Source organism: Balaenoptera acutorostrata, chromosome 6 (genome assembly GCF_949987535.1).
Source record: "Balaenoptera acutorostrata chromosome 6, mBalAcu1.1, whole genome shotgun sequence".
Taxonomy (NCBI): Eukaryota; Metazoa; Chordata; class Mammalia; order Artiodactyla; family Balaenopteridae; genus Balaenoptera; species Balaenoptera acutorostrata.
In genome coordinates, this window is record NC_080069.1 from 16710353 (window position 1) to 16737593 (window position 27241).

Below are 27241 nucleotides of genomic sequence, written 5' to 3' on the forward strand. Positions count from 1 at the left end.
AGTTTCCTTACCTCAGTATGATGTGCACAGACTCCAAACGGGATGTGATGTAGGCTTTGGTGACCTCAGGAGTGTAAGTCTCCAGCATGTGGGGCTCTGTGGCTTTCACGTATGGCACGGAGGCTGCCAGCCGCTGCCACAGGCTCAGGAGATAGTGCACGCTATTTGGGGCAAATTCCCAGTGCTAAGGAAAACCAAGAGAGTAGGAGGCATAGTTCTCATTTTTGTACATAATACGTTAGTCCCATGCCATCTGACACAAAGGATAAAGACTTTTCTTTAAAAAAAAAAAAAAAGAGAGAATGAGGATAAACTTTGATGGGCTTTGTTCTGTGCATGGCAACTAGCCTAATGTGTTTACTGGTATTTCAGAGATTGAACATCCAATGAGAAGAGCCGTTCTGAGCTGGCTGAGTAACTGGCTCCCAAACATCAGTGTGCACGAGCATCCCGTGGAGAGCCTGTCAGAGACAGAGATGCCGAGGCTCCACCCTGGACCTAGTGAACCACAAATTACGGGGGTAGGACCCAAGCACCTGCACTTCTCATCCAGCTCCCCAGACGATTTTGATGCAAGTCATCGCCCGTGAGAACCACTGCCTACACATGACTAAGAAAGAGAGGGTGCTGAGTCTCTCTTCACTCTTCTGCCCAGCTCCCTGTTCCAATCTTGCCTTTTTTGGGGGACTACAAGGGAATTCTCCCAGTCTTGAATCTAAATATTATTCTTGCAGTTCCCTCATGCTCCTCTAACCACACTCCTTGAACTTTTGTAACGTGAATGAGTAGGCTGCAGTAGTGACCACTCTGTGCAGGGCTGCCCTATACTTACATTCACTTCTGCCAAGGTTAAATAAAACCAATGAGTAAGAGAAGAGGTTCCAGTGTTTAGGAAGAAAGGGACAAGCAATCAAAGACAAACCTGCAGGCTGGTCACTGTGAAGTTAGCTATCAATCGGATGACCTCAGGGTAGTTTTCCACCTTTACTAGTTCTCCCAGTTGATAGTTACTCTTCAATCGGGCCAGTAGTCTGCAAAACTCATGGTAATTGTTTGGGTCTGATAAACTCTGGTGACAGCACAGGGAAGAAAATAAAATGTAAAATGTGATTCATTATACTTCTTCCCGAATGACATCTGGGATGGCATGAGGAGAGGGGGGAATCTGCTGCAGGTCATCGTTCAGAATGACACATTTGTATAATGTTTAAAAGCAATTTTTTAAAAAGTCACTTTTAAAAGGGATTATTACATCTCAGCTGTCCATAATAATCATCCTGTGAGATGGGGTTATTAGCCTCAATTGGAAGAGTCTGAAACAGAAGCCCAGAAGGACCACACTACTTGCCCAGGGCTGTAAAGTTGATTAATGGCAGAAAACGGGCACGATCTAAGATGTGACTGGTCTGTTTGCTTCCCACCAATCAAATGAAAAGTAATGGGATTTTTATTTTCACATCTGTCAAATCTGTCATTAAGCACAACTAAACTACAGTGGCAAAGTTACACAAATATTTCACATATTTTATTATATCGTCTTTGCTACAATAAACGTACTCCTATATTAGTATGTTTATGTATTTTATTATATACTTATATCAAACACTTTTCATCTGTTTGCATACTACACCAGCATACTTGTTTCCTTACGTATGTCCTCCTCTATGAGAGAAGGAGGGCAGGTTTTGTTCTGCTCACCACAGAGTCCCTGGCAGATGGTAGGTGGCCCCATACAATTTGTTGATGGAATAAATGAATGTTTAAAAAGAGGGAGAGAACAGAGTATATCTAAAAGTGAACTGTTTTTACGATATTTCCTAGTGTGGAGAAGAAATACTTAAAAAAAGGAGGTGTTAGCTCAGTCTTTGGGACTGAAAAAGACAAAAAGGGCAACTGAGTTATGGAATGAATATTTGAACGAGAACTAGCTCCCCTCCCACCTAAATGTAGCCCTATACACTTAGGTAAATAATGTACATTCAGAAAAATGGAAATGAAAACAAAAAACAAATTTTAGATTCTTAATTTCTTTGGGAAAAATGACTAGCTCTATCCTTATTTTCCTTCAAAGTGATCCCTTCCTTAACATAATGCCATTTGCAGCAACATGGGTGGACCTAGAGATTGTCATACTGAGTGAAGTAAGTCAGACAAGGAAAGACAAATATCGTATGATATCGCTTACATGTGGAATCTAAAAGAAAGGGTACAAATGAACTTATTTACAAAACAGAAGTCAAGTCACGGATGTAGAAAACAAACCTATGGTTACCAGGGGATAAGAGAGGGAGGGATAAATTGGGAGACTGCGATTGATATATACACACTACTATATATAAAATAGGTAAGTAATAAGAACCTGCTGTATAGCACAAGGAACTCTACTCAATACCTTGTAATGGACTATGTGGGAAAAGAATCTAAAAAAAAAGAGTGGATATATGTATACGTATAACTGATTCACTTTGCTGTACACCTGAAACTAACACAACACTGTAAATCAACTATACTCCAATAAAAATTAACAACAACAACCAAAGGGGATCCCTTCCCAGAATTCCTACATTCCTGAAGCTAGAGGATACAAGCTCCTCTTCTGGGTAAGTATTATTTAAATCTACAAATATACATTCACTTAAATCTTCTGAAGGATGACAGACTGAACTGTTTTCTATGATTTCTGCTAAGTGTGACCTCTAGATTGATTTTTCTTTGGAGCCATAACAGATAGGCATATACTAATCATACACACATATATACACACAAATAAAAATAAATTCTCAAAAATCTTACCTGTGGGTTTTCCAGTATTCGTTTAACACCATCAACAAGGTGAGAGAGAAACTTGGCCCTCTCTGCATTGTTAAACAGGGATCTTCTAACTGAGGCAATCTGTACTAAGCAGGATAATACCTAAAGCAGGGCACAACCCAAACACAAATGATCAAAAAGATTGTATAGCTATTTTCATTACCCTTTCCCCTGCTGTAAATATTCTTCTTTACATATGGCACTAATGCTGTTCTTTCAACCCCTGCTACCATTATAATGATATAAAAAAAAGATCAAGGGGGATGTAGCTTAGGATAGCTGAAACAGCTTTATGAAAAGAAAAATAAAAAGAGCATTAGATCCAGGTTAACTGTAACAACTAGTTAAATCCATAGTTTGGAAATTCATCTACGTTTTATTCTTTGACCACCCTGATGGCTTCTTTGATTTGTGTTTAAGATATATATTTAAAGCTTGAAAATACCAAGCAATTCACAGTTTAAATAATGCTTTAGATTTAGTTTTTTTTTCTGTTTTATTAAGGCCTTTTGGCTAATCAGCCTTTGCTATGTAGTGCTATAATGAAATAACCAAGTCAGATCTGTGCCCTAAAGAAAACAGGTTTTATAATGAAAACATTTTCCCCTTTCCCCACTGTGCTAGATATTTATATTCTGTTTGCCCCTCCAGATCTATTTTCTGCCCTTCGCCTCCCTGCTCTGCTCCCTGGGAGGCTGACCTCTGTTGACTAACAGCAGCCAACTTCCCTTGCCTTCTTGCTTCTCATTGGCTTCAACCATTGGAAAGTACCAGCAGGAGATCAAGAGCAGGAAGAAAGAGGAGCCCCCTCCTCACCCCCAGCTGGGCCATGGTTGGCAGAGTTTCTCTACCTCTGGTGAACAGCCCTCCCCTAAGTCACAGCTTCAGCTCTCTCCAGGGTTTCTTTCCCTTGCCCCTTGAGGCTCCCCACTATTGCTAGCCCCAGGGCGTGTACATCACCACCCCTTGTTGGATTCCCTTAATTTTGCCCACCCCTTTACAAACAGTCCTTTCATTAATTACCCTTCTTAAGTGTGTTACCTTTTCCTGAAGTAAACTTAACGATACAAAAAACACGAATTAATGTTTCTGCTAAAGTGAAGGTCCACATTAATTTGGAAAACTACTATTACCAGGAAAGTAGTCTACTGCAGAAAAACTATGCAAAACACCCATTTACTTTACTGTATTTTCTCTGCATGTTTTGTACAACGGTATTTTATACCAACAATCTGAAATATCAGACCAACGTCTTTTAGGAACTGAATGAATTTTGAGATTTGAGGAGGTTAATTATTGCTTTAAAGGAGAAATGCAGCATTCCCAAGAGGTTTCAAATGTTATTCAGGATAAGTATGCAAATATGCCATCCCAGTACAGCTTCCATTTAGCACTTATGTAACATATGCTTGAGAGATTTTCAGAAATTTTCTTAGTCTTGACTACCTTCAAATAGACAATATAAGGTGAATTCCCCACATTCTAGCCTGTGGCAATTTGAGGTATAGTATAAAGTCAGATACAAAGGGAGACCAAAAGAGCTTGACATCTGCAGCAATCTGTCATTAGACAGGAACAATTATTTTTGGCCGCACTGCGCGGCTTGTGGGATCTTAGTTCCCCAACCAGGGACTGAACCTGGGCCTCTGCAGTGAAAGCGTGGATTCCTAACCAATAGACCGCCAAGGAATTCCCAGGAACAATTTAGAAGGAATTAAGACTTTACTGTGAGAACCTTTAGGTGACAAGCTTTATCTCAAAAGGCTAGATAACTAACCCTAGTATTTCTATGCTTTACTTCTATGATTTTGTACAACAAAATGAACATAAGGCTCATTCACCATTGCTACGTTCTAGAAATAGAAACTGTGGTCCTGACTCACCAGAGGTGAAAACGAAGGAGGGATGGAATGATACAGGTCAAAAAACAGTTGCAGAGTTGAAGAATCTAAGAATGCTGAAAGACAAAAGAGCACTTTACTGAGTACGTCTGCACAATGCAGCTGGTACACTCCGGTGCTATACAGTCATCGGGAGCGATCTTCCTGCTTTCTTATCTTACAGAATGTTTATTTCATTTGAAAGTGATAAGCTAATAGGGGCTTTTTGTTTTCCCTTTTTTTTTTTTTTTTTAAGCACTTGTTTTTAGCTCCTCTAAGAAATGGATTCATTCTTCTGATTCTCAAACAACTTAAGACAATCAGAACTCTGTTCATAGCAAGAATTTTTATCCTTAGGAATACAGTACCAAGCATAAGCACAAGTTCTTTTATTTGATTTTGTTTTTAAAGTTAGAAATTCCCTCAAATGAGTAAGATATCAGAAGTCTCTAGGTGATTAACGTAAGGTCAAACTCACATCCTTCAGGAACCCAGTAATTAAAGAGTTCTCCCCGGCTGCAGGATCCTCCAACAGCCTCTCTCTGACTTTAAAAAGACCCATACTGACATCCTAAGTTTTCTTTAAGAGCAAGCAGGGGATTTGCCAGGGGTTCCTGAGACCACCCTGCAGACTCCAGGTTGAGCGGAGAGGCAACCTGTTTCAGAGGGTGCGACTGTATTACCTGATCGCCAGCTGGTGGGAATCTGTACCGTGCACAGGTCATCTGAGGACTCATCAGTAGAAGTGCCGATGAAATCAAAGTTTAGGCAGTTATGAGTGAGTTTGAGCAGTTGCATCAGCAAGCCATGCTGACTTTCATCATTCAAGTTCAGATTCTTTCCAGAAGCCTGTAAAAATGACCACATAATGAGCCCCAAACAATCACTCCTCTCTTCCAAGCTTGCTACCAGACTTACGAGGAGGCTGCTAAGCCAGAAAAGGAGGGCGGTATTCCAACACAGTCAAGTGACGTTTCTCTCCCAAAAGATGCTGCACTTCCATCACCTTCAAAGTCCTTCCATCACTATGAAACTCCCAGCTCCTTATTTACTATTAAAACACATTTACTATAAAAACATGAAGCTGGTATTTAAAGAAATTCCCCCTTTGACACTTACTCTTTATATGCTGTAGGCATCGTGGCCACAGTGAATTCTGAAGCAATATGGGATGTTTGGTTACTTCATTTGCATTTTAGATCCTTATTATTTCTAGACAGGGCTGGGGCTAAACTCTGGAGGGAGTTCTAGTAAATTTTACACCCTGCCCTACCTTCCTTCCTCTTTTTAACATTACCATAGCCAGCATCAACAAAAATCTTTCAAACCACAATCAAAACAAAATCACCACTGAATTTTATTTATTCATCAGCAGTGTACCGGCCTATAGCTCATTAGTGGTCCAGAGCTACGGTGACTATGAGATTCAAATTTCTACCAGCTGTGACCTCAGTGACTGGCTGGCTCATTGTTTTTGACAGAATCAGTATCAGAGGAGGTTTCAAGGCTCAGTTTTCTCAAAAGCTTTTTCCCTCTAGAAACAGCTTTTGCGAGGCAGCTTGTGAGCTACAACAGCTCTTGCGAGGCAGCTTGTCCAAACTGAGAATTTTTTGGGAATTCTGAAGTAAAACTAGGTAACTGAAGGAAAAGATGGACATCATTAACTGGGACAAAAGAAGAATCCAAACTTGCTTCTAATACTACAACTGAGACACACTGGAAAACGAGAACAAGAACAAGAAAACAAACAAACAGAAAACCCCCAATGAACACAATGCCAGAGGCTAATTCCATTTGGCTTTCTATAGCGACAAAGCATCCAAACATGGTTATACATGTGTAGAACTCACAAGTTAACATTTCTTCCTTAGTTCAAGTCTATCAATAAATGAAATACCAACTTTCTATTTTAAAACTGGTAATTTCCTTCTGTGATACTGTCTACCCCTTCGGGTTATGAAATCTAAGTGGATGTTAAAAATTCAAAATTTACTTTTCCTTACAGATGTTGCTTGTTTATTTGCTGCCTGTAACTCAGCAGGGGACAGGGAAGCCAGCCTAGTTTTAGTATGCTAACAATGTAGTCTGAGACTGCTTTCAAAGCACTGAGAATCCAAACACCATAAAGTGAAGATGCTTTTACTCCACATAGGAAGATCTTATGTGGATATAAAAAAAGCAAACAAGAAAAACCTCAAACTTTGTGGTAAACTACTTCCTTTAAAATAGGAGCATGGGATAAGTGTTCACATACTGCTCTTTACCTAGGGGAATAGATGTGAAATAGGGAAATCACAATTCTTTCTTTCAGTTTGGTAAGTTTCTTCAACAGCTCGGACATATGTATTACGTGAGACATGACGATGATTAAAGAGATGCATAAACTCTCATGGGGTCATAACAAGTCCCCATTTATTCTCATCCTTTCAAAAGGATCTGTGAGGCAGGTCCCAACATACAATCTCACCTGTTTTAGCAGATTGCAGGAAAGAGTGAAGATATCAAATAACGATGAATCTCGGAAAGAAGAGGCTATTTTTCTGTGCTTGGTTAAAGGATGGGTGGTGTCTGCCTGTGCAGAAAAACAAACCAACGCAAGTTTTAGAATTAGTTGCAAAGAAAAAAATTTTCATGTAGACTTAAAGTAAACTAGAAGGATTTTCAGTAAGACCAACATAAATAACAAAACACATTTTAAACATTTAAGTTACTGTTAGACCATATTTAGTGAGAGAATGCAGATGACAATAAGCTGCTAATAACAGCTAGCCAGGATATCATGTCTCTACCGTGTACAGAGGGAAGACAGAAGGAGAGGTATCTCCACTGCAAAGTTTTAATTTCCTCTGCACTTAGGGAGGTAAAATTTAACAAACTGTTGGAAGACATTGCTAATAATTTCTATCATGTTGTATTGTGGCTTAGTCTCAAAACCAGACAGTAGCAAGGCTTGGGTTTTGGTAAACAATCCAGTCAGGGCTGAAGTTACTACAAAATTTCTAAAACAGTCATTGACTAACCGCCATGAACTTAAGATAGACGATTGCCTGTAATACTCTCTTCCTTCTCTAACCTATTTCAACATGTAGTCTATACCACAGAAGTGAGTACTTAAATTAAGTGGTTGTATTGGTCTCTCATTTACTCCTCTGTTCTTGTCTTTCTGGTCATATTTTAAAGGTTTTTGTGGTCAAGGATTAAGTCTTTTACTTCTTTAGTATGCCCTCTATTTATGACACATAGTAGGTACTCAATGAGTACAATAAAGGAATTTCAAGGTTGCCAAGAGTAATTTCAGTTCAACCATTTACTGTAAGCTTAAATCTCTTCTATATACTGTTCAATTCAACCAGGAGGGAGCTCATTTTGCTTTTAGCACATTAAAGAAAAAATGCAGCAAGATTTCTGATAGACAACCAAGTTATGGAATGCCCTCTTAATTTTATTTCTAAGTTCAAATAGGAATGGTAACAGAAATATGCTTTCTGATTTAAATGACAACCAAAAAAAAAAAAAAAGCCAATAGAAAACTACATAGAAATTCAAAGTGTTCCGATTTTAGCTTCAGTGTCACTGTGTTATCATAAATGTCTTGGATAAAAAGGTGATGCTAGATTATATACCAGATGCTATATATAATCTGTTATACTGATCATAATACAGAGAATAATTACATCTTAAGTATGTCACACACATTACTATTACTTTCTTAAGAAAGACAAAATTTCGAAGATTTTAAAAATACCAACACTGATGGATTTTCTGGAACCAAGCTTCAAAGGGGAGAGCATTAACCCCACAATCTCTGTACTTAGTTAACGCATGCTCTCTTAGTACAAGGGTAATAGTGGGTAAATAATAAGTTAGTTGCTAAGAGCACAGGCTCTGCAATAAGCCTATGTGGGTTTGAATTCATATACTGTTGCCAGGTAACTGTGACACTGTAGGCAAATTATTCAACCTTTATGATGAGCCTCAGTTTCCTTATCTAGGAAATGGGATAACCAGAGTCCCTATCTCACAGGACTATTGTGAGAATAAAATTAATATAAGTAAAGTGCTTAGAACAGTGCCTGTCACATAGAAATCACTAAAAAGTGTGAGCTATTATTTTGATAATTACCAACCGCAATGGGGATTGCATGTGACAGAGAACACAATATGGACTCCAGATTTTAACAGACTATAAGCTAGTGCATTTAAGATAGTACCAACGCACAGTTAAAATTTCTCAGGGTTAACAGAAATGTCCGCATAAATACGAGCAGTAGCAACAATGATGCCAATGTAATTAATAGCTGACAACTGAAGGGTGAGATGTTACAATTAATATTAATTCTGGCCTGTTCAATAATTTTAACATTTTAGCTGGATACAAAAGTAAATGACTAAAAAATAATAGCCAGAGCAAAAGAAAGCCACTGGTGTTTCCTCTGTAGTAATCTGTGACATCAATGACTATTTAAAAAAAATTACCTGGTATTTAGCAGAATGTTTTGTGCATTCTGAAAAGATTATCAGCAAAATCTTTAATAATAGCACATGAGAACTGATTTTTGAATGATTATAAATACACTAATTTATACAGCAGAAGGGGCACACCAATGATGCTGGTTTCCTAAATTCTGACTTAGGACCATTGCTCTCATCTCTAACAATGAACATTAATACCACTGAGGAAAGCTGAGATGAGAGGAAAAAATATTCCGGAGACAGAAGGGGATCTGGATAATAAGAGTGAGGTAGACTGCACTTACAGAGGGAAACCCAATGGAACTATTTTGTTTCAAAAGGGCATTAATCACTTACCGCAAAAGCACACAACTGCCAAAAAAGATCATCCCACACACAGCAGAAAACACCAATACTAAGAAAAAATATGGCACTTACTTCAATGAGGAAGGCTGTAGCACTTACTTGATTAATTTCATTGGTTAGCTGAGATAAAATTGTGACACCAATGATGCAGTATTCAACACTATCCTGGTTTAAAAAAAAAAAAGGCAGAAAGAGTTGGCCTGTGCAGCTTGATTTCAGCATTTGGAATGCAGTCATACTTTTGAAATAACAGAGTCCTGTGCTGCTATTAAAACTGCCTAGGGCTTCCCTGGTGGCGCAGTGGTTGAGAGTCTGCCTGCCAGTGCAGGGGACACGGGTTCGAGCCCTGGTCTGGGAAGATCCCACATGCCGCGGAGCAACTAGGCCAGTGAGCTACAACTACTGAGCCTGCGCGTCTGGAGCCTGTGCTCCGCAACAAGAGAGGCCGCGACAGTGAGAGGCCCACGCACCGCGATGAAGAGTGGCCCCCACTTGCCACAACTAGAGAAAGCCCTCGCACAGAAACGAAGACCCAACACAGCCATAAATAAATAAATAAATAAATAATTTAAAAAAACAAAAAAAACCTGCCTAGACAATGTAGCAAGAAACTGTAGTTTAAAACTGCTGCTTTGCAGGACATAAAATCTAACCTGCCATAAAAGAAGACTGCTAAATCTGACTTCATCAAAATTGAGACCCTTTGTATTTTAAAAATACCCTTAAGTATCATACCGTACATATCACAGAGAAACTAGCAAATCACATTTAAGATAAATGATGAATGTGTAAGATAATTTACAAAGCGACTGTATACAAAAAAGGGCAAAGAACCCGATAAAAAAATGTATGTAAGATATAAATAGGAAGTTCACAGAAAAACAAAAATAAGTAGTAAATCAGCATATGAAAATTTGTTCTGTCTCATTCGTAACTCAAATGCTGAGCTACCAATTCTTTCTACCTACGAAACTGGAAAAATAAAAAAGCTGAGCTCACAGGGTGGAGGTACAGGGAAATAGGCATTCTTTTAATTGTTGCAGGGAACAACTTTTTTTAAGGGTAATTTGGAAATATCCTTGCAAACCCAAAATACACACATCCCTCTGACTGAATAATTCAAAGGCTGGGAATTCACACTATAAACACACTTAACTCAAAGTATAAAAAGATATATATATACACACACGCACACTAGGATATTCACTGAAGTATTTATTTAAGTCAAGATATAGATACTAACTAAATGCCCACCTATAAGAGTTAAATGAATTATGGTATTTTAAACTGGAATGGTATGTAAGCATTAGAAAGAATGAAGGTTTTGTGCTGACATCTAAACATGTAAAGCCGAGACATATTAAGAGTTAAAAAGACACAGAAGAATATATACCAAGTAATTCCACTTATAGATCAATATATAAGTAAGCATATATTGCTTCACTCATTTTTATTCCATCAAATACATAAATCATACCTGTAAAAACCTTGTGACATCTGTGATTGCATTTCTGAAGACATAGTCATCCTTCTGACAGTCAAACCAGCCCAGTTTTGTGATTCTGGCATATAACTGAATAAGTGCTTGTGTCACGAAAGTAGCCAACTTTGGCCGAGTGGCAAGGTAGTTGAGCACATAGTTCCCTATAAAACAAAAGTAATCTACGTCGTTGAAGGCTCTGCCAGGGAAGGGTGTACATCTTTAAATGTCTAAGAAGTAGTAAATTTAAACTATTTACCCTAAACTTCCCTAATTATTCACACTACTGAGAAATGGGACTTGGAATTTAAGATTCATAGGCTTTCCAACTCAGAATACACAACGTGTCACAATGAAGAATCTGAGGTAAGGCAGCCTTGAATCTATCCCTCGATGGTTAAATAGCATGGTCTGCACAGAATTCAAAATCCTTAACAATGTTTTTCTTAGTTATTAGTGACAGTAAAGACTGAATGAAAGAAACCTTCTGAAAACCAAAGGAATAATGGAGGCTTTATCTAGAAGCAATTATATTGGGTCCTCTTCACTTTTAAGCCCAAATTCTGGAAAGAAACTGGATTCTAGATGTTCTGCATGCTTAGCAATTTCAGAACATTATCAGACAAGCAACATAAATGTAACTATTACTAGAACATCACTAAACTAATTTCTTTAAGAGAAAAAAGACAACTCTCTACTTACGAATATCTATTCGTTGTTCCAATGGTAGAGGGTTATTTGTGCGCGATACAAGCTTTGTAAGGCATGTAGCTGCCAGTAACTGGGAGTAAGATGACTGTGAAAAGAGGGGGGAAAGGACTTAGAATTCAGTTTTATTGAGTTAGTCAGTCATAAAGTTTTTAACTTGGAGATCTGTTCTCAAATTCAAGAAAATTAATCGGCTTTGCTATACTTGATCCTCAGGATTTTAAAGGGTCACATACTAAGGAAAAATGAGCCCCACAAAGCATATGTGCTCATTAAGCTGATTTCAGTCATGAACAAAGGGCAGGATAAAGTGAATGGCTGATCAAACTGAATCTAATACAGGTATCTGTATCACTTTGAGGGGGCAGAAGTTAGAGGGGCTCTTTTCAGAACAGAAGCTAAATCTCTTCTTTCATTTAAATCAAGAAATCTTCTCCCTCCAACAGCCTTGTTATAATGATGTTTCAAAAAGTTTCACCTCATAATATTCCTATAGTATGGCATTAGAAAGAGGGGGAAAAAAAAAAAAAGACAAGAAGAATTAGTATTAGAAGGAACCACCACATTATGCTGGGTAGTTAATCCCCAATTGTTATCTTCCCATCAGCACAACTATCAATCAGCTACAGCTTTGGGGAATGTATATGCTAGTTTTAGTAGTAAATTCATAACAATTATTTATGAGAAAGAAAAATTATGCCCTAAGCAATGGAATAGCATTATCATTCTCAAGTGTGGATTTTAATGAATTTTAACCTTACGGAGAATCAGAGTATTCTATCTGATCATAATGTATAAGGAGGGGCCGTGTGAAAATTCAGATTCCCCCATGTGGCTACATTATATAATGTCACGTAAAAGGGACAGACTCAGAATCATCAAAATAATTTACTCAAGGGTCGAACATAATTTCCCAAGAAACTATAAGTCCTTAAGACAGTAGGCTATCCATAGGCATTACATCATCCCATCGGTTATAAAAATAACTTAAGTTTATGGAAAAAATCTATAAAAGTGACTTTGACATGTGATTTTTATTCAACACCCTTGAACATGGTTTAAACTGACTAAAGCAGGTGTGTCAAATCGCTAATAATGCAAGAGAGGCTACTATAATTATAGAACATAGTGTATATCTATACACTATATAACATGTAAAGGGTTTCTGCATATAATTCCAATAAATCTGCTAAGTCACTAAGAAGTCAATAGAGATTAAAAAGGAAGAACCCACTATAATTAAGTGTTTTTAGTATTGCACCAACCCTGGTTTATTCCAGCCTGTTGACTGACAACATGAGGACTGGAGTTAACAGTGTCACAAATGACACTGTGGGGCTCCAGTGGGAGTCAAATGAGAGCTAGCTGTGCCATCTCCCACAGTACAAATCTAAGTGGATCAATCCTAGAGCCAAGCGATTGAAAAGAAATACAAAAAAATCTGAAAATAGAACAGAGCCCTACACAATCTCTGACCATGACTGTAATCCTGTAAACTTGGGAAAAGAGTTAGCTCCCTCAGCTACTAAAGGATATTATTTAGCCAACTATAATTTGTTCAGTTTACTGCATAAATTCTGTAACACCACTAACGCAAATTCAAAAATGAAGTCATCTAGAATTCTATACTCTCAACAAATTAACTGCTTTCCTCCTTTTCACATTTCCTTCTAGTCTTCAGCAGAGTGCTGGCTCCTGGTCTAGCTGGGATTCTAACTCTCTTGATGCCCTTTCATGATACACTGGTTGGATGCTTATCCTTCCTAAGACCTCCATCTTGCCAAAAATATTATCTTAATCAAATCATGTCTCATTAAAAGCATTATTGATCATTGCATGCCATTTTTAAGTTGGAAGAGGTTCTAATTACATTTTAAAAACTGTAACTTCCGGGGGCTTCCCTGGTGGCGCAGTGGTTGAGAGTCTGCCTGCCAATGCAGGGGACACGGGTTCGAGCCCTGGTCTGGGAAGATCCCACATGCCGCGGAGCAACTAGGCCCGTGAGCCACAATTGCTGAGCCTGCGCGTCTGGAGCCTGCGCGTCTGCAGCCTGTGCTCCGCAACAAGAGAGGCCGCGATAATGAGAGGCCCGCGCACCGCGATGAAGAGTGGCCCCCACTTGCCGCAACTAGAGAAAGCCCTCGCACAGAAACGAAGACCCAACACAGCCATAAATAAATAAATAAATAAATAAAAATTGTATAACTTTAAAAAAAAAAAAAAAAAACTGTAACTTCCTGTAATTTTCATTGTCTAGGTAATTTTTTCCGCTACACTTCTATGACAAGAAGCAGCTGTGGTACAAGGGAGGAAAAACAGAGAAGACTAGGGATCTTACAAGGTGACATGAACTTTGTGGATAAGAAACGTCAATTATATACAGCCCTGTCTTCTTTGTAAAGGATACGAAGTGGTACTTAAGTGTAAAAAACAGAAAAGGAGTCCCAGAAATTTGATTCAAGATGAAAAATTACAGGACAAAAATATACACTCAATGAGATTTTCCCTGATGAGTCTATAAGGCCTTTTTTGCCAACCTGGCAGGTGTGGTGCGTTTTAAAAGTAAAATTAAGAAGGCAGAGGTACCTAGAAAAATCAAGGAACAGAAGTTATCCCAATCCACCCCTAAACTCAGAACCAGAATATATTTTCCTAAACCTGTTACCCTTTAGGATTTTTCAAATCTTACGTACACTTCCTCTTTCGAGGAGTAGCTGGCACTTGCTCAGGCAATCAGGGCTGTTGGTGAATTCAACCAAGGCTTTCTCTGCCTGGAGTCGAGTGGTTGTATCTGTTGTTTCATACAGCTGTTTGCACAGATTCTCTAGTTGGGCCAGGCTCTGGAAAAGATCAGTCAAAAAAGAAATCAGTCGAGCCTACTGTATATACAAGGTACTGTGCTCGAAATTACTGGGTAAAGATAAATAATAATCAATGAAGAGAGACTTGCTTCTCAACTTGGAGGAGAATCTGGGCGACCTTTAATAATAACCATTTATAGCCTTCTTTATTTGATGCTTTAGAAGACAAAATGATAGAATGCCTAAAATATCTATATACTTTTTCAGTCATTCCCTTAAAGATCAATCACAAATGACATATTTTTTTCCTTGCAAATACCCATGCTAAGCTTTTCCAAAAGGTTTTCAAATAAAAATTCAGAATTTACTTGTTCCGCCATCAATTTAAAGATTATGAATACTAGAGTCATCACTGTAAAATTAAGCACATAAACACACAATGTAAGCACCACACAGATCTTTACATACGTTTAAGCATTCTCCCTTTGCCTAGTAGTTATCAGTTTACAATTATGTGTATGCACAAAGATGGCCAACCTCTATGAGAAAGCTTCCGAATGCAAGTACGTACCTTCCTCCCCGGATCCCTCATGTCTAAAGTTCAGCGGACTTTCTTCTGTTGCACTTTAAACTCTTGCTTTGGATCCAAATTTAAAACGCAGGGTCAAAATAAATTCAACCCTAGCATGTGCTCAGAGATAAGACATGGGAAACGCCCTCAAACAAACCCTTCTCTCCAAATCTTGAACCAGTTCCAGGGAGGCAGGAAGGAGATGGGTATGTGCTTTGGTCAAAAACCCAAAGGGATGCAAATCCACTTCCACTTAATGTGTTCAAAAGCAAAGAGGAAAGGAATGTGTAAGGGTTCATATAACTGTCACCTTTCACTGACTGGAGAGAAGGGCAAACATCTGTTAGTTTTCAAAGGACCAGTTTGAACTTTACGAAGAAATTCTGAGCCTATTTTCTACAGCAGCGAGCAAGATCTGGTTTAAATAGTTTGAAGGATCCTACTATTAGAAAAGACAATTCTGACAAGAACAAAAATAATAATAGTAATTAGACAAACCAACCTGTGTAAATAGCCTAAAATACATTACACAGTCTGCCCAAGGCTTTTCATTATCACTTTATTTCATTATGCTGTGACTTTATAAATCACAGCTTTTCTACTAAGCAGTAAAGCCCTTAGGGCAGGATACCTATTTTATTCAATCTGATTAATAAATTTCAAACATTAACCTAAAGAAAACAAGAAAGACAAATACTGACCCACTAAGATCATCAGTCTCACTTCAGGGAGCCCTCTAAAAACCAACCACCTCCATTCCAAAACAAAACAAACAAACCACCCTTCAAAACATCTTGGGGGGCTTCCCTGGTGGCGCAGTGGTTGAGAATCTGCCTGCCAATGCAGGGGACACGGGTTCGAGCCCTGGTCTGGGAAGATCCCACATGCCGCGGAGCAACTAGGCCCGTGAGCCACAACTACTGAGCCTGCGCGTCTGGAGCCTGTGCTCCGCAACAAGAGAGGCCGCGATAGTGAGAGGCCCGCGCACCGCGATGAAGAGTGGCCCCCACTCGCCGCAACTAGAGAAAGCCCTCGCACAGAAACGAAGAACCAACACAGTCATAAATAAATAAATATAAATAAAAAAAAAGTAATTCCTTAAAAAAAAAAAAATCTTGGGACTCTGATTAGGCTCCTGTTTAATCTGTTCCTCTCTGACTTCCAGAGGTCCCCCTTTATACCTTCCTCAATTCAAAAGCACAGAGAAAACTGTACTTGCAAAGCCAGATCTCAAGTAATGAAAGTTCTATAAGCAATAGCTGATTTTTTCATATAGCATATAAATACAAGGAATAGAGAATAAGGCTAATTAACTACATTTATTCCATAAAACACATGTGAAAGTCAGTGTTACGCCTGCCAGTACTGGCCAAACATCCAATGAGTCAGTTTAATTATAAATCCCCACATTCCTAAGCAAGGGATTAAATCTCTTTCACAACGTTTTTGTTTCAACCCAGCAGGCTGGTTCCCCCCTCCCCACCCCCATGAAATGACTAACTGAAAAGGGGACAAATTATTTTCAAAATAGGTAACACAGAAGACTTCAATAGAAAGCTACCCTAACTGAAACTGAAAGATAGCCATAAAATCTGGTATTAGGTGTCAGGAAGCAGCAGCAGCCTCCTAACCTCCACAGCTACCACACACTGCGAGCTTTCCAGTATCCTCAACAGACACTCCCTAAAGAGTCAGGCTGCTTAAGGTATAATGACTCTCCTTGAAGTCTGATCAATCAGTTCCGGTAGCTCCCCCAGTGCAACTCTTGTTTGCATTTATTACAACAAAGTTGTTCACAGATGATGGCTAAGCATCTGTCACCGGTAGTTCCTTACTGCTAAAAACCTACATGCAGGTTATGGTGGGCTTTTTGGTTGTTGCTTTGTTTTGATTTGCTTTAATTTAGCAGACAAAACATACTGCAGGCTAAGTCTGGTAATGAGTTCTCAGCTCAGGAAACAAGACAATTTAAAAAACAAAAGAGTAATTTGACCATTTACACAAACAGTTTGAAGAACCTAGCTCTATTTCTTTGTTTCCAGAAGAACAAATGGGAAACAATCTTGTTTTCCCAAACAATTAGTGAAAACATCTAAAAACCAAGTCATTTTATTTGGGTTGCCAGTACTACGCATCGAAGGAGAGGGGAATGAGACATTTACATTTCTGTTCTCCTGGATCCTAATGTTTTGAAAGCAAATCTAATAGATTATTTTGAATCACCTTTTTTGGGGACCCAGAATAAAACAATTTATCCTACAACGTTTGATTAGCCATTGAAACTAGTTATTTCACATTTAGCAGCAAACACACCACCGTGTTTCCCCTTTGACACAGTCCCTTCTTCCATTCAACCAGTTCTTAATAAGGACATCTATTACACGATGCCGGTTCAGTCACAGAAGAGCCTCCAGAGAAGAATGTCTATTTTCTATTCCTGAGGCTGCCAAATTGATAATCCACAGAGAAACGTCCATCTGGTCCCACTGGAACATAAAAGCATGTCTGGGTGAAATACTTAACAAAACTGGAAAGTGATCTTCAACTAGCAAAGCACTACTTTAGTACAAGAAACTCAAGACAGTCAAACCTCCAAACCTAAACCACCTGGATTTCACTAACAATAGTTACAATGAAGGTATTAAATGAATATATCTTCCTTAATATTTAGCAACAACGTTATTTTATACAGTTTTTTAAGCCTGGATAGAGAAAATGCAGCTCAATTATTCTCATTTCAATATAAGGTGCAACCAGTTGAGACTACAGACCTCAGAATTTAATGATTTATCTGAAGAGTTGCCTGTACGTTGCAGGAAAATGAAGACTTTGTTTCTGCATTAGATGTTATACTACACCAAAAAGCAGAATACCTTGGAATTTATTTTAATTTGTCACATATTGCTTTAAAAAGCCCGACAAGTATATACTTTTAGCCTCACTGCTTGGAAAAAAAAAAAATCCACTTGGAGATTTCCAATCAGACACCAGGATACTCGCTTTTAGGAAGGATCTGACGACATTCCCAATAATGCTGAGGAGTGAACTAGAAAACAAGCATAACCCTTGGATGACTAGGTTCTCTACAAAGTACATCCTTGATCTGACAGCCACCCAAACCACCTGAAATGATCAGAAGCACCACCCTATTACAAAGTGAAAAGTACAGGTTCAATCCAGAGAAGTTCTCACGAAGAATATGTAGTCAGAATTATCAATTTGGTAGCTGAATTTTCATGATTAGGATGCCTGAAATATAAAAAGAATTGCTGAAAAATCAAGCCACTTTCAACCTGTTCATAAACTCTATTAATTTAGATCTTCCTCAGTTGGAATTTTTCTGTGTATTAGGAAAAAACTGTGTTGGGTAAATTAAAAGATGCATACTGAACCTGCCAGAAAATGAACGAGTTAAGAGGTGTATAAGTAAGGCTAATAAAATTGATATACTAATTACATTTTATTTTTTATCTATTCAATAAGGCATTCCAATTGTCAATAATGAATATCCAATTATCATAGATAATTTTTAAAACTCTTAAAAATCCAGTAACAACAACTATTGTTAGGTTAAAAAAGCAAGTGGCAGAACTTCCCTGGTGGCGTAATGGTTAAGCATCCACCTGTCAATGCAGGGGACACGGGTTCGAGCCCTGGTCCCGGAAGATCCCACGTGCCGCGGAGCAGCAAAGCCCGTGCGCCACAACTACCGAGCCTGCGCTCGAGAGCCCGCGAGCCACAACTACTGAGCCCACGTGCCACAACTTCTGAACCCTGCACGCCTAGAGCCCATGCTCCGCAACAAGAGAAGCCACAGCAATGAGAAGCCCGTGCACCGAAATGAAGAGTAGCCCCCGCTCACCACAACTAGAGAAAGCCCGCGTGCAGCAACAAAGACCCAACACAACCAAAAATAAATTAAAAATAAATAAATAAATTTATATATATAAAAAAGCAAGTAGCAGAGAAAGACAAATATCATATGATATCGCTTATATGTGGAATCTAAAAAAATGGTACAAATGAACTTACTTACAAAACAGAAATACAGTCACAGATGTAAAAAACAAACTTATGGTTACCGGGGGGAAAGGAGAGGGGATAAAAGTGAGAGATTGGGATCGACATATACACACTATTATATATAAAATAGATAACTAATAAGGACCTACTGTATAGCATAGGGAACTCTACTCAATACTCTGTAATGACCGATATGGGAAAAGAATCTAAAAAAGAGTGGATATATGTATATGTATAACTGATTCACTTTGCTGTATAGCAGAAATTAACACAACAGTGTAAATCAACTATACTCAAATTAAAAAAAAAAAAAAAAAGCAAGTGGCAAAACAGTATGTAGAGTGTATCATTTGTGATATATGTCAGCAAATTCGTAAAGGAAAATCTGGATGAAAACACAGCAACAATTATCTCTGGGAAGTGAGGTTATGGGAGACTTTTAATTTGTTATGTATTTCCATAACTTTAAAAATTTTGACCACAACCAGATATAACTTGTAAGCAGAAAAAAACCCCAACAGTGATACAGATAAATATTTTTTAAAAGGAAAAATTTAAGCTACCTTTTTTTTCTAAATTAACTCCTCTAATTAGTAACATATACTAATTAACAGCTGATTGTTTCCAATCAGAATTCATAAAACAAATCCATGAAACCAAAAAGGTAATATATTCTAATGGCTGAAGTTTTAAAAAGTTATGTCTGTGTTTATTACTACTTTTATTTTGTTCTTTCTTACTAAATGCTGATAGTCTAAATGGCCTGAAAAGAACACTCCACGCAAGGTTTCCTCTTGTTTATAAAAGTTATCTAGAAGGCAATCTTGTGGGCCAGAGCCATTTTAGTTTTATACATATATCAGCAGATCTCTAAGATGTTAACAACTGCAGTGGAGTCAATGGGGGGGGGGATATTCTCATTTTTTGAATGAGAATATTTATATAGGCAGACTATTTATTTTTAAAAAGTTAAAAAAAAAAAGTTTACAAAGCCAGTGCAAAAGACTTGAATCTGTACTTTACAAGAGAATATCCAAAGGGCCAATAAGCAAGTGAAAGGTGCTCAACTCGATAATCATCAGGAAATGTAAATCCAAACTACAAGGAGATATCCATTAGAATGACTAAAATGAAAAGGCCAACATCAAGCGCTGGTTAGGATGCTGGAACTGTCACACAGTGCTAGTGGAGTCGGAATTGGTTCAAACACACTGGAAAACTGGTAGGATCTATTAAAGCTAAACATATAAATATCCTATGACCCAGCTATTCCACTCCTATGTATATACCCAACAGAGATACGTGCTAAGTTCACCAAAACACTTGTATAGGAATGTTCACGGCAGCACTAAATGTAATAGTTCCCAAATGTGAAAGCCAAATGTCCATCAATAGTAATATGGATAAATGTGTCATTCCTTAATTTGGGTGCTGATTACACAGGCACATCCATTTTGAGAAAATTCATTGAGTTGTACATTTATAATTTGTGTATTTGTCTGTAAGTATGTTATACTTCAATAAGTTTTAAAAAAAGATGGAAGAATGACACAGTTCTCCCCAAATTCTTCAGGTATTTACTCTCATCTATTTCTTTCTGATACTAATGGAAAAGAAGTTCATCAATAACTGACAATTGCACATTAGGTTTAGAATGCTTTAGTTTTACACCAATTCCTGCTTTTAGAACTGTAACTCCCATTATTTACTCAGGAAATAAATAAGGTAAGATTTTTGGATGCATGTGGGGACATTCTATTTCTGAGGGTACTAAGAGGGTGAGTAAAGCTTTTTGGCTGCAGATGCTGTGTAATGTCTACTGTCGTAAAACAAGATAAAATACGTATTTTCAGCAGGTGATAATGCAGTGCCAGAGCCTTGCGTGCATTAGATAAGGACAGCAAGTCTGCTAACATATGAGACTGCAAAATTCTACACTTAACTTCAAAACATGTATCAATCCTAACTTGTAATAAACACATATGATGTTTGCACTGTGGGTAACACACAGCCAAAACACATGTAAACAAATTATTTCATGAGGTAGACAGCCAGACTAACTGTGCCTGGCTTATTGACTTATAAATTTAACTCAAGAGCTTTCATTCAACATGTCACTAGAACCCAGTTTTGGTTCCTTCTCATAGTCACTAATGGTGCAGAAAAATGAAAGCTGCAGTATAAGCTGAATCCTCTAAAGTACAGGTTTCAAACTGGTAGCCTCAAACTGGCCCACAGACATTTTTGTTTTTCGTCTTACAGTGTGGTTTTAAAGTCTGACATAGTTGCCAATATTTCATAATGATATCTGGTTTTCTAGCTTCCCATGAAAAATTAGAAGACCTGATTACACTGGACCTGCATTTTCAAGTGTCACTAATCAAATGACAGTAAGAGCACAGTGCTTCCTAGGGGGCAGGCTCTCTCTAGTTGACTCAGTTCCTAAGCGTCTGGCCCCCATAGACAGCGGAGTTTTCTCCACCTGCTGTAATGCAGTTTTGTCTCGTATCAGTAGTTCACTCCCGGATGTCAAAGTTAAAAAGTAGTGAGCATATCGTATTACAATAGATTTTGACTTAACTTTGGGTACTAACTCTTTGTCAAACTTGGTTAAAACAATCTTTTGAGTACACGGGGCTACATAAAGCTTAGGCAGAGAAAACAATTAGATTGAGAGTTAAGCAATTTGGATACTGGTCTTAGTAACTAACGGTGTGACTTTGGGCAAGTTTATTTCCTGGAGCTTCAGTTTTCTCATGGGTAAAGTAAGCGGATTTTACAATGTTATTTAACAAAGATACTTCCGGTTCTAAATTCTATACTTTTTAATTATACAAGTAAATCAGGTTTAAAAGTAAGCAAATATTAAAATTAAAAAGATCATGAAAACAATCAGGCAAATTTTTTTAAAAGAGAGAATTCAACAAAAAATAAATCAGGTGAACACTCTCACACATCCCTCTAACTCACAAACAACTCCCGTGACCTAGCAGCAGAAACAAGGATCCTTTTGGAGTGGAGGTTCAGTACAACCTGAGTTAAGACCTCAGATGTTAGGCAAATCCCCACTCCCCTATTTACTAGCTGTGGGAGTGTGAATAAGTTACTCAAATCTTTCAAACTAGTTTTCATTTCTTTTAAGTAGAAATAATATCTATTTCACAAGTCAATGTAAAAGTCAATGAGGTAATGTACGTAAACTTAATTACTGAGTTTATTACTTGCTCATATGGCATACACTGGCTACTAATAACTGGAGAACAACAGCTTTTTTAAGCACGTGCATAAATGCATATAAAATCTGCAGTTTCTTCTAGAGGGGTTATAAATGCCTTTCCCTGCAGGGCTAGGGGACAGGATATACAATTGACCCTTATTTGTTTATGGGTCCCCTATTTGCAAATTTACCTACCTGCTAAAATTTATTTGTAATCCCCAAATCAAAACTCTCAGCAATTGTGCAGTGATTTGTGGACATGCACAGAATGGTGAAAATTTTGAGTGGCCAGACACACATGTTCCCAGCTGAGGTGGAACAAGGCAATGCTTTGTGTTCTTGCTTCAGCTCTCATACTGTAAACAATGAGAGTATAAGCGTCCTTTTTGTAGTTTATTTAATGCCACGTTTTTTTGCAGTTTTGTGCTTTTTGTTGCCGATTTTGCCATTTAAAATGGCCCCAAGCACAGTGCTGCAGTGCTGTCTAGTGCTCCTAAGCTCAAGAAGGCTGTGTGAAAAAACGTGTTAGATAAGCTTCATTCAGGTGTGTTAAAAAGGTGTCTGTAAATAGAAATACAAATAAAACAAGGTTATAGGTTGCCTGATGAAAATGTGACCGGAGGTTGGCAGGAACTTAACCTTATATATCCTACAGGAGAAAGGGTTCAAGTATTTGCTAATTCAGTGTTCTCAGCGACTTTATAGAACAAACTACCATAAATAATGAGGATCAGTTGTATTTCCACCCATTTCCAGTACTGGGTGGTATTCAGTACACATTTCCCTATAGAAACAGAACTATATTACCATTGTTATAGGCATTTGTTCAAAGAGAGGTATTTATTAACTTACGTAACTGTAACCCTCAAACTCTTGCAGATGACTCAAATGTTTGTTTAAATGGCCACTTATACTATTTAGGTACTGTGATTTTAGCAAATGAGCACTAACGCACACACTGCATGGAAAGGACAAGAGCATGCCTCAGTGTTTGGCACACAGTAGAAGTTTCATAAAAATGTCTTGCATAAGCTCTTAAAAAGCTTCTAAAGGGGTCTGGATTAAAATGGCAGACTGACGACATATCTAATCTTGTTCCTTTCCCAAACCCAACTAAAACAACACTAAAGGGATTAAAAAAAATCATAATCCCACAAGGATTATGACAGGAGACAGGACAACAGCTGCAAAATTTTGGAATATAGAAAAATCAGCAGTAACTGGCTTCACCGACTCAAGAAAGCCAAATATCTTGCCAGCGGTGAAAACAACCTGAAAGCCAACCTGATTTACACGCCATGCTCAGATGTTAAGGTGAAGTGGGGTGGCCAAAGCAAGGAAGAACAGGGTAGAAGTATTTCTGAGAAGTTAAGATTCCCAGATGCCTTCCCTTACTCGATGCCTCTGAATGACTGCCCCTCTTCCTCTGGACTGGGGGACACCAGGCCAGTCGAAAGCACCTTTGAGGACACAGGCACCGGACAGTTTACAGGTCGATTAAGCAGCCACATACACATCAAATGCTGCTGAGCCTTCCCTTACTGGGCTCCTTCCACCCAGAAATGCCTGTGTCCAAACTGTACTCCCCAGGCAGGAGTTTGGAAAATCTTCCCCTGAGACTCTCATTAGTCACGAGGGAAATACCTAAAGATGCACTGATCTGGGGTTACCCAACAAATGACACAACTGGATTACCCTACTGTGATGCCTCAAGCAGACAGGCCTCACTTCCACACCTAGAGCTTCCAGTCAGCTTTGTAGTCTCTCAATCTTGATTATGAGGAGATAATCAAGGATTACCAAAAAATCTGAAGAGAGCCTTTAACATGGAAGATAGTGTTAAAAAACAAAACAGGCCTAAAATGGAATTGTTTATCGTTGGTCAAAAAAAAGAGACTAAATTATAGTTTCGGCTCTCCCAGAAATGGAATCTTAAACCAGTCAATCAGGAATTGCCTGATTAGCACTAGTTAGGTAACCTGCCTGATAGACCCCTGCCATCCCCTAAAGGAAAGCAACCTTGTTCCCACTCCTTTCCCACCTAAAGCCTTTTATTTTGTACAGCTCCTCGGACCTTTCTATGTGCTAGATTGGATGCTGCCTGCCTGGAATCGATTTTTGCTCAAATAAGTGCTTAAAATTTTTAACATGCCTCAGTTTCTCTTTTAACAATAGCAATCAAGACAAACACATAAAAAGCAACCTGGAACAAACAGAAACCATGCAGGGAGAAGGAAACTTGAAAAAAGGAAAAAAGATACAGGGAGTAAAAAAGACAAAAATATTATTAAGCTCACCCAAGAGATAAAACATACTCCAACTGTGGAATAAGAACAGGGGTGCTCTAAAAAAGAAACGTTCAAGGAACATAAAAAAGAGATCTTAGAAATTAATAATATAATAGCAGAGACAAAATATTCCATCAGAGGGTTGGAAAATAAAGGTAAAGTCTCTCAGAAAATAGAGCAAAAGAACTGAGATGGAAAATAAGAGAGCAAAGATAAAAATCAGAGACCAGGTTCCGGAGGTCCAACATCTAATTAACCAGAGTTCCAGAGAGAAAGAACAGAGAATAGAGAAGGAGAGGAAAATATCAACAAAATAATTCAAGGAAACTTCCTAGAGCTGAAGAACATCAGTTGCCAGAAGGAAAGTGTCTACCAAAGCCCAGCATAATAAATGAAGATCAAGCCATACCCAAGGCACGTTGCTGTGAAATCTGAGAAACCTGAGGACAAAAAGAAGATTCTATAAGCTGCCCAGGTGGGTGGGGAGATGGGTGATGGGAACAAAGACCAAAACCAAAACCCAAGCCAGGTAAACACATAAATGATCATGAATCATATGGCTCTGGGCATCACAAAAGCAACACTCAGCAACAAGCCAACAGAACAATGTCTGCAAGATTCTGAAGGGAAATGATCAACACAGAATGTTTACCTAGTTAAACAAGTAATCAAGTGGGAGGGCAGAACAAAGCTATTTCAGGCACATAAGGCCACAAGAATTTATCACCCATGCTTCTATTAAAGAATGTGCATCACACCAAAATAAGAGTAATACCATAAAAAGGTATAAGCATGGAGTGCAGCAAATGGGAACTCCAACACCGGAGAGTGACATCGAGGGAATTCTGGGAGGATGGTGAAGGGAGATACTAGGATGACAACTGAGCTACCCATGGAGAGCAACGAGGCCTTAATCAAGCAAAGTGGCTCAAGGGACAAGTCATGCTGAGGAAGTCATCACCAAGATCCCTGCTGCCATCGAGGACAGAATTCTCATGTGAAGACGATTTCACCTAAATCCATGTTGAAGTTTAGCTCACAGAAAAGCCCTTAACTGACAAAGTAAGCATTCTCCATTAAACTTTGGAACGTTTTTTTATAGAGCTATGAAATCATTTTAAACTAACATTCCAAGGACAAAGGCAGTTGTGCAACATAAAAGATAGCTTTGAAATGAATACTGCACAGTATGGTTACTTACAGCATTTAAAAGCTGTAATAGACTTCAGGTATAAAAATTTTGCATCCTATGATTTATAAATGGAGTTCCAGTAAGAAAAAAAAAAAAAAAGAACATACTTGGTTTTTGCCATCTTACTTCCTTTATAAAAAAGGTTGTTTGTCTCTCAAATGCCTTTTATGGAACTTGATTTTGCCATGCTGACAGTATTAAAAGACCAAAACAATGTACTTTGCTATGAAAATGGCTGAGTAAGAGAGTAGATTATGAAGGCCAAGTAGATCACCTCAGGAAAGGAAGCCAACACCCAGCCATGTGGGAACCCAAATTTACAGTCTGAAACAATCATACTTGTAAATAAACTTTTCTGCTACATAATCATTTCCCTAAAACCTCATTTTTAAAAGCAGGTCTATGCAGGGAGAAAAATCCTATATTAGTTCAATACTCTTGTTAAGAGTGTTAAATCACATCTCTAACAATTTAAATTGGAATGACACTGTCTACTGATAATATATTTTTCCTTACAAATTTAGTAATTTTTTTTTCTTTACCACATAGCAAGTATGGTCAAACAAGTGACTTCTAAAGGTCAGAAAGTGATGGCTTATTGGTTAAGTATTAAAGGGACCAAAATGGGAGAGTTGTATAGTCTTTCACTTCATTTAGTCCTGGTTTCCAAGAGCTATTTGTTTTTGAGTTCTTTACCATTTAAGCTACACTGTAGAGGGATACTGTTGGGTCAGTGTGTATGTATTATTTCAATTTTATGTTCTTAATATCAATACGGTACAAGATCCCAACTTTATAGAGTACTGGGGATATTTTATGCAGAATCATATTAAAATATTAGACGTGCCATTAAATACATATAATAGAGCAAAGAAAGTGATCAGGCACACAGCCATCAATTATCTGATGCCCCCAATCATCAAGCTTCATGACTATGTTTTCCAATGACTAAATAAAAAGAATTTCAGGTTCAAGCACTACACTTGTTTTATTAATAGCACAGCCAAATAAATGCAACTGGCTGGGAGAGTATTCAAACAACTTCAGGAATCTTAGGGTTTCCCCCATTCTTTTTTTTTTTTAATTTATTTCTGCTGCGTTGGGTCTTTGTTGCTGTGCATGGGCTTTCTCTAGTTGTGGTGAGTGGGGGCTACTTTTCATTGTGGTGCGCGGGCTTCTCATTGTGGTGGCTTCTCTTGTTGCAGAGCACAGGCTCTAGGTGTGAGGGTTTCAGTAGTTGCAGCAGGCGGGCTCAGTAGTTGTGACTCACGGGCTCTAGAGCACAGGCTCAGTAGTTGTGGTGCACGGGCTTAGCTGCTCTGCAGCATGTGGGATCTTCCCGGACCAGGGCTCGAACCCGTGTCCCCTGCATTGGCAGGCGGATTCTCAACCACTGCACCACCAGGGAAGTCCCTCCCCACTTCTTTTAATGTTACAAGTTCTTTCAGTTTC

At 38.3% G+C, this 27241-nt stretch overlaps 1 protein-coding gene across 2 annotated transcripts in view; it reads right to left on the reverse strand.

Moving 5' to 3' along the window:
* Positions 1–27241, reverse strand: part of XPO7 (exportin 7) — an 86685-nt gene that overhangs the window by 21861 nt on the left and 37583 nt on the right. For both annotated transcript variants that reach the window (XM_057548394.1, XM_057548393.1), the window contains exons 2-11: positions 14391–14537; positions 11692–11785; positions 10987–11153; positions 9582–9674; positions 7159–7263; positions 5375–5540; positions 4695–4768; positions 2794–2913; positions 923–1069; positions 12–184 (exon numbers count right to left, since the gene is read on the reverse strand). In XM_057548394.1, coding sequence (XP_057404377.1) covers positions 12–184; positions 923–1069; positions 2794–2913; positions 4695–4768; positions 5375–5540; positions 7159–7263; positions 9582–9674; positions 10987–11153; positions 11692–11785; positions 14391–14537 — 1286 coding nt within the window. The remainder of the gene's footprint in view (positions 1–11; positions 185–922; positions 1070–2793; positions 2914–4694; positions 4769–5374; positions 5541–7158; positions 7264–9581; positions 9675–10986; positions 11154–11691; positions 11786–14390; positions 14538–27241) is intronic.